The following is a 19,310-nucleotide window of genomic DNA, read 5'->3' on the forward strand; positions in this document are numbered from 1 at the left end:
AATATTTATGGAGTTACCATCTACAGAGAAACTGAGAATAAATAAATAAACAAAGAGATACATGGGTACATATATCTTTACTTTCAAAGCAAAGATAATATAACTTGAACCAGTCTCATTTCCCTTCATCGTCATTGCCAGCTTTAGTCCGATCCACTACCGTCTTTTGCTAGAAATATGACTAAACCCTCCGGACTTATCTCACTGGTTCCATTGTTTTTCATCTATTTTTTATCTAGCAACAGAGAGATCTTTTACAAGCATAAATAATACCATATCACTCCTTGACCAAGACTCTTCCGTGAATCTTTATTTTATTTAGAACATGAACCAGATAATTTACTCTGGCTACGGCATTACTTGGGCCTGAATGGCTTCTCTTATCCATCTCCTGCCACTCTCTTCTCACACATTATGTTCCAGCACCAATGACCTGCATTTTACTACCTCAGACACTCCAAGAATTCTTGCTTCTGGGCCCTTGCCTATTTTGTTTCCTCTGCAAGACTGGCTTCTTCCCATCTTTCTAGTGTTTGCCTTAATGTCTCTGCTTTAGAAAGTTTATTTCCAGACTCTCCAGTTTGGTCCAGCCCTCCTGTTATTTTTGATCGCTGTACTCTCTTCCTTCCTGCCAACGTACTCATATATCTCTTTATTGAGGACAATAAAGAGGTTCTCTATAGATTGTAAACTCCATAAATGGGAGGGACCGTTTCTACTTAATCATAAATTAGTTAAATCAGTGTAAGGCCTTTTGTAGGCATTCATGAAATTTTGTTGACAGAATGAATGGAAGATGGTCTGTCTTCCTCTACTTGTAGGGGAAGGAGAGAGGAGAAAACTTTTCTTCACTTAAATCACAAGTTAAACTCAAAATATCTATTGTTGCCCTGGGGACTTCCCCTGCTTACTTCAAGAGCGATGTAGTCCAATGTGGTAGCCATTGGCTACATGTGGGTATTGAGCACTTGAGTTGAGATGTGCTGTAAATTTTTTAAAAACACAGATTTTGAAGACAATATAAATTAATATAAATTCTATGTTGATTACATGTTTAAATGATAATATGTTGGGTTAAAAGAATTATGTCATAAACATATTACTAAAAGTAATTTCACCTGCTTCTTTTAATTTTTTTAAAAATGCAGCTGTTAGAAAATTTGAAATTACATTTGGGGCTCTCTTTATATTTCTATTCAATAGCGTGGCTCCAGGGAAATTCATTTACCCATTCAACAAATATTTATTCTGTGCCTTGTGTATTCCAGGCACTATTTTAGGGACTGGGGATACATCAGTGAACAAAACAAACAAAAACAGGATAACCAAAGATATCGTATGGAATGTTTGTGCTATAGGAAAAATGTATGTGCAAATGATAAGTGGTATAAAAAATAAAGAAGATTAAGGGACTTGTGACTGCTTCGAGTTTCAATCCATAAGACCAACTAAGTACAGTGGCATGTCTCTGAATATCTGCAGAAATCTGCTCATAATGATAACCCATCAAAGTTATACTGACGTCTTCTCATAGTGATAACCCATCAAAGCTATGCTGAGGACTTTGATTATTTTAGCTCCAGCCTCTTATTATTATAATTTCAATTAAGTGTATCTCTTCATTTAAAACAATTCTTCATCAGAGATGGCATGACACTTTATTGTCTTTCCTCCGTCAGTTTCTTTTCATCGCTCTGGAGTTGTTACTCTTTATTAGTGGATGTATAGGGAGTGACTCCTTGTGTGTATAGCTCTCCACCTCCCTTCTCTGCCTCCTCCCCATCATGGTGTCATCTCTGTGATCAATACAATTTGAAATTTTTCTTTCACTTGATCTTCCAGTCCCAAATCAAATTTCAGTGTTGCCCATCCTTTCCTTCAAATGTATCTACTGATTTTATTTTTTAATTTTTTGTGTGTGTGTGTGAGGAAGATCAGCCCTGAGCTGACATCCATGCTAATCCTCCTCTTCATGCTGAGGAAGACCAGCTCTGAGCTAACATCTATTGCCAATCCTCCTCCTCCTTTTTTTCCCCCAAAGCCCCAGTAGATAGTTGTATGTCATAGTTGCACATCCATCTAGTTGCTGTATGTGGGACGCGGCCTCAGCATGGCCGGAGAAGTGGTGCGTCAGTGCGCGCCCGGGATCTGAACCCGAGCCCCCAGTAGCTGAGCGCGTGCACTTAACCGCTAAGCCAGGGGCCAGCCCAGATTTTTTAAACTTAATCAAATATGCAGTTAATTTGTTGCTCCATAATTTTCACAGTGGACACACCATTCATCCAGCACCCAGAACAAGAATTAGAACATCCTCAGTTTCTCTGAAGCCCCTTATTGCCCCTCCCTGCCCCCTCTCAGTCACTACCCCCAAAGAGTGTTTACTAACTGGACAAACAACACCATGCACTGTAATTGTTTTTAACAGAAATTCTTGCTCATTCATTCCATAAAGTCTCTTTTGAGCTGTATCTGAGACTTCTCAGATGTTATTATTATTTCATTGTTTGAGTGCTATTGAGTGTCTTTGGTGGCTGCTCAGATCGTTCTGAGGCGTCTGGGCTTCTGAGAGGCCGCATCACGTCTGTATTGTTTGCTGGTGCTCAGGAGGTATAGCACCTCACGTGACAGCAGCACTGCAGTGGAGAGAAGTAAAATCTCTACCTTTCCCCATCATAGATGTAGTTGCAGACACAGAGGGTCCCCTGCTGAGGCACAATAAGGAAGTCTCTTTGTCTCCAGGTTCCAGGAGCACCCGGCCAATCTCTGTCACACTATACAAAGAAAATGAAACTATACAGAGATTCGTAATAAAAAGAAATCTCTTGGCTCTGAGATAATCACCAGTAAAATTTCATTAATACATCTCTTCATGCATGGAGACATATTCATATCTGTGTCTCTGTCTGTATATAAATCTTTATATCAATTGAATCATGTCATACATACTACATAATACAATATATCGATAACCTTTTTTTAATATTTTGTTTATTGCAGTAGCATTGGTGTATAACATTGTACAAATTTCAGGTGTACGTCATTATACTTCTATTTCTGCATAGATTACATCATGTTCACCACCCAAATACTGATTACAACCCATCACTACACACATGTGCCGAATTATCCCTTTCACCCTCCTCCCTCCCCCCATCCCCTCTGGTACCCACCCATCCAATGTCTGTCTCTATGTGTTTGTTTGTTGTTGTTATTATCTACTACTCAGTGAGTGAGATCATACGGTATTTGACCTTCTCCCTATGACTTATTTCACTTTGCATAATACCCTCAATGTCCATCCATGTTGTCACAAATGGCTGGATTTCATCGTTTCTTATGGCTGAGTAGTATTCCTTTGTGTATATACACCACATCTTTCTTATCCATTCGTCCCTTGATGGGCATTTAGGTTGCTTCCAAGTCTTGGCTATTGTGAATAATGCTGCAATGAGCACAGGGGTGCATGTATCTTTACACATTGGTGTTTTCAAGTTCTTTGGATAAATACTCAGTAGTGGAATAGCTAGATCATATGGTAGTTCTGTCCTTGATTTTTTGAGGAATCTCCATACTGTTTTCCATAGTGGCTGCACCAGTTTGCCCTCCCACCAGCAGTGCATGAGAGTTCCCTTCTCTCCACATCCTCTCCAACACTTGTTGTTTCCTGTCTTGTTAATTATAGCCATTCTCATGGGCATGAGGTGATATCGCATTGTAGTTTTGATTTGCATTTCCCTGATAGTTAATGATGTTGATCATCTTTTCATGTGCCTTTTGGCTATCTGTATATCATTTTTGGAGAAATGTCTGTTCAGGTCTTTTGCCCATTTTTTAATTGGGTTGTCAGTTTTTTTGTTGTTAAGATGCATCAGTTCTTTATATATTTTGGAGATTAACCCCTTACCAGATGTATGGTTTGTAAATATCTTCTCCCAATTGTTAGGTTGTCTTTTCGTTTTCTTGATGGTTTCCTTTGCTGTACAGAAGCTTTTGACTTTGATGTAGTCCCATTTGTTTATTTTTTCTATTCTTTCTCTTGCCCGGTCAGACATGGAGCTTGAAAATATGTTGCTGAGAGCAATGTCAAAGAGTGTACTGCCTGTGTTTTCTTCTAAATGTTTCATAGTTTCAGGTCTTACATTCAAGTCTTTAATCCATTTGGAGTTAATTTTTGTGTATGGTGTAAGGTAAAGGTCTACTTTCATTTTTTTGCACGTGGCTGTCCAGTATTCCCAACACCATTTTTTGAAGAGACTTTCTTTTCTTCATTGTAGGTTCTTGGCTCCTTTGTCGAAGATTAACTGTCCATAGATGTGTGGGTTTATTTCTGGGCTTTCGATTCTGTTCCATTGATCTGTGTGTCTGTTTTTGTGCCAGTACCATGCTGTTTTGGTTACTATAGCTTTGTAGTATATGTTGAAATCAGGGAATGTGATACCTCCAGCTTTGTTGTTTTTTCTCAGGATTCCTTTAGCTATTTGGGGTCTTTTGTTGTTCCATATAAACTTTAGGATCTTTGTTCTATTTCTGTGAAAAATGTTGTTGGAACTTTGATAGGGATTGCATTGAATCTATAGATCGCTTTAGGAAGTATGGACATCTTAGCTATGTTAATTCTTCCAATCCAAAAGCATGGAATATCTTTCCATTTCTTTGTGTCTTCTTCAATTTCTTTCAGCAATGTTTTATAGTTTTTGGTGTACAGATCTTTCACCTCTTTGGTTAAGTTTATTCCTAGGTATTTTATTCTTTTTGTTGCAATTGTAAATGGGATTGTATTCTTAATTTCCCTTTCTGCTACTTCATTGTTAGTGTATAGAAATGCAACTGATTTTTTCATGTTGATTTTGTATCCTGCAACTTTACCGTATTCATTTATTAATTATGAATGTTTTTTGGTGGATTCTTTAAGCTTTTCTATATATAAAATCATGTCATCTGCAAATAGTGACAATTTCACTTATTCCTTCCAATTTGGATCCCTTTTATTTCTTTTTCTTGCCTGATTGCTTTGGCTAGGACTTCCAGTACTATGTTAAATAGGAGTGGTGTGAGTGGGCATCCTTGTCTGGTTCCTGTTCTTAGAGGGATAGCTTTCAGTTTTTCACCATTGAGGATGATATTAGCTGTGGCTTTGTCATGTATGGCCTTTATTATGTTGAGGTACTTTCCTTCTATACCCATTTTATTCAGAATTTTTATCATAAATGGATGCTGTATCTTGTCAAATGCTTTCTCTGCATCTATTGAGATGATCATGTGATTTTTATTCTTCATTTTATTAATGTGGTGTATTACGTTGATTGATTTGCGAATGTTGAACCACCCCTGCATACCTGCAATAAATCCCCCTTGATCATGGTGTATAATCTTTTTAATGTATTGTTCTATGAGATCTGCTAGTATTTGCTTGAGGATTTTTGCATCAATGTTCATCAGTGATATTGGCCCGTAATTTTCTTTTTTTGTGTTGTCCTTGTCTGGTTTTGGTATCAGGGTTATGTCAGCTTCATAGAATGTGTTAGGGAGCTTCCCCCACTCCTGAATTTTTTGGAAGAGTTTGAGAAGGATAGGTGTTAAGTCTTCTTTGAATGTTTGGTAGAATTCACCAGGGAAGCCGTCTGGTCCTGGACTTTAATTTTGGGGGGAGGTTTTTGATTACTGTTTCGATCTCCTTACTGGTGATTGGTCTATTCAAATTCTCTATTTTTGTTGATCCAGTTTTGGAAGGTTGTGTGATTATAAGAATTTATCCATTTCTTCCAGATTGTTGAATTTGTTGGCATATAGCTTTTCATAGTATTCTCTTATAATCTTTTATATTTCTGAGGGGTCCATTGTAATTTCTCCTCTTTCATTTCTGATTTTACTTATTTGAGCCTTCTCCCTTTTTTTCTTGTGAGTCTAGCTAAAGGTTTGTCCATTTTGTTTGTCTTTTCAAAGAACCAGCTCTTGGTTTTATTAATTTTTTCTAGTGTTATTTTAGTCTCTATTTCATTTATTTCTGCTCTGATTTTTATTATTTCCCTTCTTCTACCAATTTTGGGCTTTCTTTGTTCTTCTTTTTCCATTTCCTTTAGGTGCATTGTTAGATTGTTTACTTGAGATTTTTCTTGTTTGTTGAGATAGGACAGTACTGCTATAAACTTCCCTCTTAGATCTGCTTTTGTTGTATCCCATAAATTCTGGCATGTCGTATTTTCATTTTCATGTGTCTCCAGGTACTTTTTGATTTCTCCTTTGATTTCTTCATTGACACAATCGTTGTTCAGTAGCATTTTGTTTAATCTCCCTGTATTTGTGGCTTCTCTGATTTTCTTCCTATAGCTGATTTCTAGTTTCATACCACTGTGGTCAGAAAGGATGCTTGGTATTATTTCAATCTTCTTAAATTTATGGAGACTTGTTTTGTGGCCTAATATGTGATTAATCCTGGAGAATCTTCCATGTGCATTTGAAAAGAACGAGTATTTTTCGGTATTTGGATGGAATGCTCTGTATATATCTACTAGGTCCATCTGTTCTAGTGTGTCATTTAAGGCCAATGTTTCCTTATTGATCTTCTGTTTGGATGATCTATCCGTTGGTGTAAGTGGAGTGTTAAAGTCCCCTACTATTATTGTGTTACTGTCTATTTCTCTTTTTACGTCTGTTAATAATTGCTTTATATATTTAGGTGCTCCTACGTTGGGTGCATAGATATTTACAAGTGTTATATCCTCTTGTTGGATTGTTCCCTTGATCATTATGTAATGCACTTCTGTGTCTCTTTTTACAATTTTTGTTTTAAAGCCTATTTTGTCTGATATGAGTATTGCTACCCCAGTTTCTTTTCATTGCTATTCGCGTGGAGTATCATTTTCCATCCCTTCACTTTCAGTTTGTGAGTGTCTTTAGGTCTGAAGTGTGTCTCTTGTATGCAGCATATATATGGGTCTTCTTTTTTTATCCAATCAGCCACACTACGCCTTTTAATTGGAGCATTTAGTCGATTGACGTTTAAAGTAGCTATTGATAAGTACATACTTACTGCCATTTTTTTTTTCTCAGTGTTTTAGTAGTCCTTCTCTGTTCCTTTCTCCTTCTATGCAGAATTAATGGTCTCTTTAGTTTGACCTCTGTCTGAAAGCTCTACTCTTTAACTCCCCTCCTCTCTCATTTTATGTTTTTGATATCATATCTAACCTCTTTTTGTGCATTTGTATCCATTACCCTCTTACCATGGAAATAGATAATTTTTCCTATTTGTGGTCACCTCTTTCCCCTTTAAATCAGTCCTTTTAGCATTTCTTGTAGTATTGGTTTCTTGGTGACAAACTCCTTTAATTTTTGCTTGTCTGGGAAACTTTTGATCTCTCCTTCCATTTTGAATGATAACCTTGCTGGGTAGAGAATTCTTGGCTGTAAGTTTTTTCCTTTTAGCACTTTAAATATATTGTGCCATTCTCTTCTATCCTGTAAGGTTTCTGCTGAGAAGTCACCTGATAGCCTTATGGGGTTTCCTTTGTATGTAACTTGACATTCTCTTGCGGCTTTTAGGATTCTCTCTTTATCTTTAATTCTGGACATTTTGATTATGATGTATCTTGGTGTGGGCCTCTTTGGCCCTCTTGTTTGGGACTTTCTGTACTTCCTGTACCTGGATGTCTGTTTCCTTACTTAGGTTATGTAAGTTTTCATCTATTATTTCTTCAAATAGATTCTCTGCCCCTTTGTCTCACTCTTCTCCTTCTGGGACACCTATAACACGGATGTTAGTGTGCTTGATGTTGTCCCAAAGATCCCTTAGACTGTCCTCACTCTTTTTAATTCTTTTTTCTTTTACCTATTCAGCTTCGGTGATTTCTTCTAGCCTTTCGTGCAGCTCGCAGATCCATTCTTCTGTATCCTCTACTCTGCTTTTGAGTCCCTCTAGTGAATTTTTCATTTCCAGTATTGTATGCTTCATTTCTGATTGGTTCTTTTTTATATCTTCCATTTCTTTGTTGACATTCTCACTGAGTTCATCTATTCTTCTCCCCAGATCAGTGAGCATCCTTAACACTCTTTGTTTGAACTCTCTGTTGGGTAGGTTGCTCATTTCTGTTTCACTTAGCTCCTTTTCTGGGGTTTTGTCCTCTCCCCTTACTTGGAATGTATTCCTTTGCCTCCTCATTTTGCCTCTTTCCCTGTGCTTGTGTCTATGTATTAGGTAGGTCCGCTACATCTCTTGCTCTTGGATAGGTGACCTTATATAAGTGATGGCTTAGGAGACCTGCAGTGTGCTTCCTTAAGTTCTCAATGTTCCAGGAGTGACCCCTATGTGGGCTATGTGTGTTCTTCTGTTGTGGCGTGTTTGCTCTCCCTCTATGTGCCCAGGGAGGCTGAGTTATGCTCCTGGCAAGCTGTTGTAATGCTCAGCTGCTTGTAGTTGTTGTGGGCCCTTCAGGGGACTGTCCCAGTCCCTAGAGAGGTCTCACCTCTCACCAAGATGCACTCAGAGCCTATCAGGCGAGTCTCTTTTCACCAAAGCACTGTGCACCTTTCTTTCTGGTGATTCTAGGTTGCTTTCTTAAATGGGAGAGTTTTTGCATGGGCCCTTTAAGGGCCGGTTTTAATTTCTTTGTGAACCAGCTTTTCTGGGAGTACTCCCCAATGCTTTAGTAGCAGGCAAAGTCAGATATTATGCCACTCATCTCAATTGTGCTGGGTCCACAAAATGCCAACAGCAGGGGCGCTCCCTGGCTCAGGGCCCCACTCCTCCAGGGAGGACTGCATACCTTTGGGCTGCTCCCAGGTGGCCATTAGGCATTGCAGCTTGTGAAGGTGGCCTTTTTTCTCTCCAGAAGGGAATTTCTGCCTCTTCCACCTCAATTAGGATTGTCATTTGTTGCAGGAGTTCCTCTTATCCATTTTTCAGTTCTCTCTCAGGGGTAATTTTTCCATGAGTAGTTGTAAATTGGCTGTGTCTGCAGGAGGAGGTGAGTTCAGAATCTGCTTATGCCGCCATCTTGACTTCTCTGTCCTCGATAACTTTTTATGCCACTACTTTTCCTATTTACTTTTTTTTGCTTTCTAATTTGTTTCTGCCTCTTCTTCCTCAGGCAATAGATGATGAGGAAGCTAGGTTCCATGGTGTGCGTCTACAGACCTCGCCCCCAGTGGAACCCCTGAACTTTGGTTCCCGTTACATTGTGTCTAGTTCTGCTCACCTGGAAATAATACCAGAGGTCAGTGAAATTCAAATATAACTCAACAGGTTTCAAATATTTTGTACTTTTGAAACAAATGGAAGACAAGTCGAGGGTCAGTAGCTCAGACAATTTTTCTCTGAACCACGTGCTGCTGAGAGCTAGGCTACACTTCCTTCCATGGAATAACAGTATTTCCTAAAATTGTAAACTTAAAAGGGTGTTTGTCTCTCTCCCTCTGTTTTCCTCTCAACCAACCATGAGATTGTGTAGAAAACAGTGGTTAAGTCCATTGGCCAGTTCACTATAGGTAACCCAGCCTTTCTACCCTCTACTGCTTCAAGTCACGTGGTGTGTTTCTTCTAGGAGTTGAAATTGTCCTACAGAAGCCCAGGAGAAATCCAGCCCTTCTCTAAAGTCTATGCTGGGAAGATGAAGGAACCAATCGAACTTGAAATCACTGAAAAAAAACATAAGACTTTGGTCTGGAAAACTTTGGTGAAGCCAGGTAGGTAGAAGAATGAGGCTAAAATTTGGGGGAGGAAAACATGCCCCTCTACCCTTGGTTGTAGTAAAGTGTGTCAAAGAGGAACATCTGTTTCTGGTCCCATCCCAGAGGGGAAAATAAATCTGTCCGTTTATAGTCAATGTGAGTTAAACAAAGGTGGTGGCAGTGGTTCATCTCTAGGGAATGAACTGTGTAAGCAAGCCTGGGAGTGACAATGGCCATTGGTGCTAAGAATGGAAATGTCTCCTACCTAGGAGGTAATGAGCAGGAAGCACTAATTATGAGTCAGAAGGAGCGTAAAGTCTATTTAATTCCACCTTCTGTACAATTTTATAATTGTTGGCATATGTGGAGACCGAGCAGCTGCCAAAGGAGGAGGCCACAAAATTGATCAGAACGTTAAACAACATCAGGGATTTTAGAAAAAAAGTAAGACCATGTTGAAAGCTTATTGGTAAACATTGTTTAATGTCTTCCAAAATGGTTGCTACAATTGGCAAATCTTCCATCAACTTATAAGTGTGTCCAAAGTTCTGCATTATCAACAATCACGGTATTATAACATTTAAAAAATATATGTTTAAATTTACTCAGTGTTGGTATTTCATGTCTAAAACACATTTGCCTAGATGATAATTTAAGTAGGACAGTTTGGTATTATTTTGTTGTAGCTTTCACACCTCTGAACATATTGGCTTGCAGATAGAAATAGAAAGAATATTGGAAAAATTTGTTCCTTCCTCTGATCATTTCTTTAATGGGCAGTGAGTGACTTTCTACTTACTTGAGTTCCATTAGTATATTAATGTTCAAAATGGGAACCTTACTTCAGAAAATGGAATTAAATTATTTCAATGGGTTGCATCAATGATTAGAAAAACTAAATAAAGGTAGATGATTGATCTCATCCCACCCTCCAATTTTTCCCTCTTTTCTAGTGGATCTCCAGTTTGGTGCTGCATCAGCCCCTCTTGGTTTCTCAGGTCAGTGAAAGGTTTACACTATAAGCCAGAAGGATGTGTCTGATTTCAGGAGGTCTTTGAGTGGTTTCATGTCACTCAGTGAGGGTTCATTGCTTCGATCCTCGTCATTTACAAAAATCAACTGATGTCAGAGATAAATACAAACAACGAATATGATTTACTTCAGTAAATGTGTTAGGGTCTAATATGGAGACTATGAGTGCAACCAAATTTTATTGGGGAAAATATTTTGCACCTGAGAAACTATAAATTAAAGTATTTCAATATGGCTGGAAGTTAGTGGGATGGAGCAAACATGAGACTAGAGAGGCAGGCAAATACAGAAGTCGAAAGTCTGAGAGTGACAGTTGGAATATTTTGGACCTTAGGCTGAAAGCAAAGGGGAATTAAAAAACAATGGATAACAATGCATGGATTCCTCTGAACAGTGTGGATGATTGATTGTGGGTGAGGAATGGACAGGAAGTGGGGAGCCAGGTTATGAGGCTATTGTAAAAATTAAGAGATTTGAGTTGGTATGTAGCAGAGAAAGAAATTATTTAAAATAAGGAGTCAAGATTCAGAGAACCTAATTAAGCAATGGATTTGTGTCTGCAAATCCTTATCTCCTAATGCCCTCATCTCCATGTTAATTTAAAAATCACAAGGCAGCAATCTGCAATGTCCTGTGTATCTGTGTAAATGCTTGTGTGGCAAATGACGGAAAGCCCAACTTAAATGGACTACAAGTATAAAGGGAGTATCCTGGTTCAGGTGAATGCAAGGGCGACAGGTGGCGCTGACTTCCAGGAAGGCTGATCCGTTGGTGCAAATCACGTCACAACGAAGCAATATCACTCTATGTCTCCACCTTGCCTTCCATATTGTTGACTTCAATTGTTAGGCTCCATGCAGTCAAAGTGACAAGCCTCACATCTCAAAACAGACCATCCAGGAGAAGAAAGAAAGCATCTTCTGATCTCTTCCAATGAAGAGAAGGCTCCTCAGGGTGTCACATTGGCTTGAAATGATAAAAAACACATTTCCTGGCCAGCTGATGTTGTCAGAAGTCCAGAGAGGCAAACTAGCTAAAAAATTCATGCCCCACATCTGGAGTTGCGGTTGGGTTCAAATTAAACTACAAATCCTGGTTAAGAATCAGGTAAAGATGATTTCATGAAGGAAAGTGTAAAAACTTCCCTGTAGGGGGTGACTGTGCATCACAACAAAAGGTCTCTATACTTCCTAATATACAAGGCTCTTGAGCAAGAATTACCTATTACCTGTTGTCTGAAGGATAAAACTGAATCTCATCAGCCTAGTCTACAACACCCTTTAGAAGCTGATCCCAGTCCACAACTTGAGTCAAATCTTCATTCTGGCCGCCATGCACTATAAATCACATCTCTTTCACCCTCTTTTCCTTTTTGCCTGGTGTCATCCTGTATTTAATACCAAAATCCTCCTCCTCAAATCCTCCTCTGATACTAACTCTTCTGTGAAGACTTTGCTCTAAAGTTAGTCATCCCCTCCTTTGTGACCGTAAAGCTATGGTTACATTTCTCCTTTATGGCATTATAGTAATAAAAATGACGATGATGATGATAAATGCAACTTATCAAACATCTGTAGTATGCTAAATATTCTGGGTATCTATATTTATGCTACATATCCACCATTTCTATTTAGTCTTGTCAATAAACTTTGGCTGGGCTTCACCAGAGAATCATGAAGGAACGTCAGAGTGAACATGGAAATGTTCACGAAATAACAATCATGTATGGAGCGTCTCTGTAGATGCAGGTAGCACAAGACAGACACAGACCCTGCACTCATGGGGTTTATATTCTAATGTGACAACAATGAAACTAATTTATCAAAATACAGTTGTGATATGTGTTCCAAAGGAAAATTGGAGGGATTTAAGAGAGGATGTAACAGGGGGCTCTGATGTAACTTTGAAGGAGTGAAAAAGTCACGGAGTGCATCCCAGAAAAAGTAAAAGAGTGAAGTTTATGCTCAGTTCTGAAGATTGATGGGAAGTTGCTAAACAAATGGGAGAGGTGAAAAGCAATTCAGGCAGCAGGAATAGAATAAGATAAGAATCTTCCTGTGGCTGCAACTTCACCTAAATTTAGGAGTCATTGAATGTAAAATTCCACATAAACATTTTGATATAAATACCAAGATCTCACAGAAATTGCATCATTAAATTAACCTGTTTGGTTATAGCCCCAGATGACTGGACATTAATTATCTGTGCCGTTGTGTTAAGAAAAAAGGTTGAGGGGCATGAACTGTACATAAAAAGTAATCCCTCTTTTAGTGAGGAAACTGAGGTACAAGAAAGTGATGTGACTTGGCCAACGTCACACAGACACTGAATATGGGCACCAGCATGAATCCTGAGTCTGCATGATGGAAAAATACCTCGTCTGTCCCCCAGTGCTTCTGTTTCTTCTGTGTTGTACTTATCCAGTTATGTCTCTTTCTACACAGCTTATCAGAAAAGCCTTGAGAGGAGGGAACAAGCCTTATCCATCTGCATATCTCTAGCATCACGCATAGCTACTGACAATTTGTGAACTTGCAGATTTTTGTTCAATTATTCATGCATATTTGAACGTACAGCAAGATAGAGCCCAGTGTAGGGTTCCAATGAAAAACAGAAAGTAGCAAAGGCAAGGCTCTCAAAGCTTGGAGGGGAAGGGATGGGATCGAAGAAGATGCATTCATTGTCTGTACATAAATTCATGGACTACTGAAAATGGACCACTTATCCTGGGAATGTGTGTGTGTATGTGTAAGATTTAGGCAACATGTGAAAGAGAATGAGAAGTATCTTCACACAGAATTATGACTTTTAGCTGGGCATAGGTTCTGAATCCTGTAAGTGAGATGTTCCTCCCCAAGTCTGCAACTCTTCTTTCCATCCAGGTGCAGCCTTTGTGAGGCAGCATCACCGACAGCTCCAAGCCAGAATGGGGGACCTGAATGGGGTGCTGGATGATCTTGAGGACAGTGAGGTCCTCACTGAGAATGAGAAGAAGCTGGTGGAGCAGGAGCAGACACGGCAGAGGAAGAATGAGACCCTGCTGAGGCTGGTGAGGAATAAAGGGGACCAGGCCCTGGAGCTGCTCTTCAGAAGCCTTGCTGAAAGAGACCCTTACCTGGTGTCCTACCTCAGACAGCAGTATATATAACAGTGATTCGGATAGATACTCAGGAAGAGGGAATCCAGTGTTCTCCACTGGAAATGGATAAATGGAAATGTGATCATTGGGTTCAGTATCCAAGACATCTGGGTAACATCTATCCATCACACAGGCTGTATTGAGGACTAATATGTAACTCAGCAGATACCTCTGTACTGTATCCTAATATCTTAACCTCAAGATATCTGAGGAGTGTAGTAATATTTCTACTAAATATTTTCTAAGCCCGGCTACAAAAATCACTATTTCATCCACTGGCACACTTCTTGGAGGCCAAGGGTGGAGGAAGGCAAAGGCAAGTGTGTTTATGATTGACAAGGCCCAGGGAGGCAAATTCTCCTGATTCATGTGGAAAGCAATTCCAGTGAACATTCCATTTGCAGTCTCACCTTCTCACAACTAAAGCCAGGAATGCTTACAAAAACTCTCTGTTGTGAACATTCAAGACTTTCACAAGTATTCCTGGTGGTGTTTTTAGAAATGTACTGTGCCTTGAACATTTTATCTAATGCTATTATTACTAAAATGATGTAAATACATTTGATAGAATAGAGCAAAGGAATGGAAAAAATGCAAACATGGATAGAAAACCTTTTGCCACTATATATAAGCTGGTAACAGGAACAGACAGGCCAAATTTTCATGGAACAGCTCCATGGAACACATAGATGGAGTGTCGATTAGTGGACCAGCAAGAGGAAAATGAGGAGCCTCAAGCTAATTCTGTGAGGTACATTAGCCTTTCTAGCTGAGTACCTCACAAAAGTAAGCAGAACACAATATTTGGATTGTACCTTTTGACCCTGTCACTTTATATCCTTTCCAGCTGTCTTTTGATTAGTGTTTGCATGGCACATCTATTTCTATCCTTTTACTTTTAACCTACTTATTTCATTACATTTGAAGTGTGTTTCTGGAAAACAGTATAGCTGGGTCAGTTGGGTCTTTTTTTTTTTTAAATCCATTTTGAGAATCTCTGCCTTTAATGGGTGTATTTGGCCATTTACATTTAATGTAATTATTGACATGTTAGGATTTAACTTGGGTCAGCCTTTTATTTTTTGTTTTCTGTTTGTTCCCTTTGTTTTGCATTCTTGTCTTTCCTTTCTTACCTTTTAAGGGTTATTTGAAGAGTTTTTAGTATTCCACTTAATTTACCTATTGTGTTTTTGATAATATATGTTTGTGTATTTTTAGTGATTGCACTTGAGATGAAAATATACGGACTGAATTCATCACTGTTTACTAGTATCAATAGTGTACCAATTAAAGTAGAATCTGGAAACCTTACCACCATTTAGGCCATGGTACCCTTCCCCTTTTATGATACAGTTGTCTTCAGTATCACCTCTCTTTATATATTAAAATTCCAATCAGAAAAAATGTTATGTTTTTTACTTTCAATTGTTGAGTATGTTTCAAGAACCCATGAGGAGTGTAATCTATTAAATTTGCCCAGATATTTACCATTTCTGTTGCTGTTCCTTTAATTTTGATATTCCAAATTTCATTCTGCTATTTTTTCTTTGCCTTCTCTCTAAAGAATTTCCTTTAGCAATTCTTTTAGAGCTGATCTCCCGACTATGGATTTGCTTAATTTTCCTTCATCCAAAGATGCCTTTATCTCACCATCATTTCTGAAGGATATTTTTGCTGGACATAATGACACTTCCTTTATTTCAGCCACATATTTCTGGTTTCCATGGTTCTTAATGAGAAATCTGCAGCCATTCAAATTGTTTCCCCATAGGTAATGTCTCATTTTTCTCTGGCTGTTTTCAAGAGTTTTTCTTGGTCTTTAGTTTTCAGTAAATTGATTATGCTATATCTGGGTATGGATTTTGGGGGTTTATCCTGTTTGGGATTCATTGTTTCTTCAGTTTGTAGGGTGTCTTTCACCAACCTTGGAAATTTTCAGATATTTCTATAAATATTTTTTTTCAGCTCTGCATTTCTTTCTCCTCTCCTTCTGGGACTCTGATGGCATGAATATTAGATTTCTTGTTGTTGACCCATAGGTTTCTGAGACTCTGTTAATTTTTTCCCTATCTTTCCCTCTCTCTGTTATTCTCATTGGGTAGTTCTTACTGATCTAAATTCAAGTATATTGTCTCTCTCGTATGTCATCTGTATTCTTCTAGTCAGTCTATTCACTGAATTTGTGTGTGTGTGTGTGAGGAGGACCAGCCCTGAGCTAACATCCAATGCCCATCCTCCTCCTTTTTTTGCTGAGGAAGACTGGCCCTGGGCTAACATCCGTGCCCATCTTCCTCTACTTTATATGGGATGCCTCCACAGCATGGCTTAACAAGTGATGCGTTGGTGTGTGCTCAGGATCCGAACTGGGGAACCCCGGGCCACCACAGTGGAGTGTGTGCACTTAACCGCTTGCGCCACCTGGCCGGCACCTTCACTGAATTTTAAATTGTGCTTTTTATATTTTTTAGTTTTAAAATTCCCATCTGGTTCTTATATATGTTTTCTATTAATTGGCTTATAGTCTATTTTCATATTGTCTATTATGCATACATTTTCATATTGTGCAAGTGTGTGGGCAATTGCTTGTTAGAGCATTTTTATAGTATTTCTTTTAAAGTCTTTGTCAGATAATCCCAAATAATCCCCTGCATCATCTCATTACTTACTGTTTACTGATTGTCATTTTCCACACAAGTGGAGATTTTTGTGGCTCATCCTTATATTCTGAGTAAATTTGGTTTGTATTCTGGACATTTGAATGTCCATTTGAGACTCTGGGTCTTGTTTATATGCGTTGGATGAGGTGGATTTTTTTAACCTTCTGTGAACTGTCATTCCAATGTCAGGTCAGTTTTCTAAGCCTACGCAGTGCTATTCAGGTCTATCCTACATATATGCCAATAGGATTGGGCAGAGGTCTCCCTATTATCTCAGTTCTCAAAGTTCTTGTGACCCTAAACAAGGACAGACCTATGCATACACTAGTTGAGTTTAAGCATAGCAATTCATATATGACATTATAAGTCCTCATTGTACTGCTTCTTCCTTTCCATTATTGTTATTGTGGGAGCAATGGTATTTTGTGACTTTCCATATCCTAACTTGAAGTAGAAACGAACTTTTAAATTTGAAGGTAGAACTTTATAATTTAGCCAACAAAATAGGAAAAATCTTGTTTTTTTAAATCAAGACAAAAGCACAAATTATTAGCAGTCAGATGGATAAATTTGAGTGTGTTAAGATTAAGAATAGGGGCCGGCCCTGTGGCTTAGAGGTTAAGTGTGCGCGCTCCACTACTGGTGGCCCGGGTTCCGATCCTGGGCACGCACCGATGCACCGCTTCTCCGACCATGCTGAGGCCGCATCCCACACACAGCAACTAGAAGGATGCGCGACTATGACATACAACTATCTACTGGGGCTTTGGGGGAAAAAAAGGAGGAAGGTTGGCAATAGATGTTAGCTCAGAGCCGATCTTCCTCAGCAAAAAGAGGAGGATTAGCATGGATGTTAGCTCAGGGCTGATCTTCCTCACAGAAAAAAAAAAAGAAAAAAAAACAGTGAGAGGAAAGAGAAGAGTATGGTAATTTTTAGAAGCACACAGATGTTCAGAGTTAATGATAATTTTCTATTAATTGAGCTGTGTTGTATGTGAATATATGTTCTTTTTATTGTTTTTATATCTTATATATTACAAGTGAAATATTTAACAGTAAAACTTTTGTTTGGAGCCATTTAAATCTTTATCTGTGGCAAGCAATTTTAAAATGAATGAATCCGCAGCAAACCACGTATGTTACAATCCTGAGTGATACCTGCGATGGCTGGGTTACTGTAAAAGTCACTGTACTGCATTATGCTTGCACTTTATGGAATGTTCAGGAATTTAAACAGGCTGTAAAAGCAGGCGGTATGACAGGCTCCAGAGGAAAATTGAACCTGTTTTCCAAGGAGCTGCTCAGAGGTCACATTATATCAAGTCCTGTGGGAATTTCCATCAGCTGAGTGAAAACAAATTTTGATCCCTTTTCTAGATCCTGAAGTTTACATTTGATGTAGTTCAACTTGGGAAAATGTACATCCTCAGATGCTGACTTTGCGCTGCTGATCAATAAATGTAATAAATTTGCCAGAAATATGCTGCATCTGGCAGTGTGGTTTGTTGTTCCTCTGGACACATCAAAATGATCCCCAATATTCAAGGTCATGGAGACCGCAGGTGACAAGGTGATCCATTGGGAGGAGAAGTCTTGCCATCTTATCCCTGATATACAGTCATTGCCAATCAGATCCAGACTTTCCAAGATGTCTCGCTTTCTTACTTTCCTAAGGATTCTGCGACGGTCAGTCTTGAGAATGAAACAGTTGTAGAGACATTTTCAACATTCCCATTCCCCATTCTAAGCTTCCTTACTGAGACTCAAATTTTTTCAAATTTATCTAATACTTTTTCTGTTGTGATATACCTATATTTCCTTCTTTTAAATTTTTATTGTCATCATTTCTCTTTTCTCCTCTTTACTCTTCCTTTTCCACTGTAAGCTGTTTTCACATTCTTCATTCGTTATTTTTCTTACTGCTCTCTAAACCTTTCACTGTCTTCAATCAACTTAATTTTCATTTAAAACCCTATCACACTTTCTTCATTTGTATTTTGACTTCTTTTGCTCTATTATAAATATTTGAAATTGGCATATAACTCCATGTACTGACATGTATCTCCCCATATCTTATTCTCCTCTTTCATGCTCTCTCCTTCATTCTCTATATCTTAATTGATTTTTTATTTAAAGAATTTTCCTCCCAAGTTGATTTCAACGCTGCCTTTCTATTCTACTGTGATACTTGCTTTTGTTTTCCCACTATTATTCTATTTTTATGGATAATAGCCTTTATTTCAATTTATCAAACCCTCATTTTCATTAAAAATACTCCAATCACACAAGTTATTTTATAACATCATTTCCTCTTAGAAATTTTACACATTTTAAATTATATATATATAGTGTGTGTGTGTGTGTGAGAAGATCAGCCCTGTGCTAACATCTGCCAATCCTCCTCTTTTTTTGCTGAGGAAGACTGGTCCTGGGCTAACATCTGTGCCCATCTTCCTCCACTTTATATGGGATGCCACTACAGCATGGCTTGCCAAGCAGTGTGTTGCTGCACGCCCGGGATCCAAACCGGCCAACCCTGGGCCGCCGCAGCGGAGCGTGCGCACTTAACCACTTGTGCCACCAGGCCGGCCCCATAAATTATATATTAATTCCAATTTCAACATATTTTTTATGCTATTTAAATGGTTTTATTTTTTAGACTGCATTTTAAAAACTATTTTTATGCTAGTATATAGAAATGCAAATGAGTTTTATCCTGACTTTGATTACAGCAACCCTGAAAATCTCTCTTAATTCCAATGATTTATCCAATTATTCTATAGATTTCTTTCTTAAAAATTACAGAATCTGTTAGTGAT

The 19,310-nt window shown here is 38.5% G+C and overlaps 1 protein-coding gene across 3 annotated transcripts in view; it reads left to right on the forward strand.

The window, feature by feature from the left end:
- Positions 1 to 19,310, forward strand: part of LOC131397090 (caspase recruitment domain-containing protein 8-like) — a 51,798-nt gene that overhangs the window by 21,448 nt on the left and 11,040 nt on the right. Inside the window, exons 10-13 of one of the 3 annotated variants that reach the window (XM_058529729.1) lie at positions 9,084 to 9,209; positions 9,537 to 9,678; positions 10,617 to 10,661; positions 13,578 to 13,744. In XM_058529729.1, the coding sequence (XP_058385712.1) occupies positions 9,084 to 9,209; positions 9,537 to 9,678; positions 10,617 to 10,661; positions 13,578 to 13,744 (480 nt within the window). Of the gene's footprint in view, positions 1 to 9,083; positions 9,210 to 9,536; positions 9,679 to 10,616; positions 10,662 to 13,577; positions 15,305 to 19,310 lie in introns of those variants that run through there. The other 2 variants (XM_058529730.1, XM_058529731.1) reach the window with 2 other exon arrangements.

Source organism: Diceros bicornis, chromosome 34 (assembly GCF_020826845.1).
Source record: "Diceros bicornis minor isolate mBicDic1 chromosome 34, mDicBic1.mat.cur, whole genome shotgun sequence".
NCBI classification, from domain to species: Eukaryota; Metazoa; Chordata; class Mammalia; order Perissodactyla; family Rhinocerotidae; genus Diceros; species Diceros bicornis.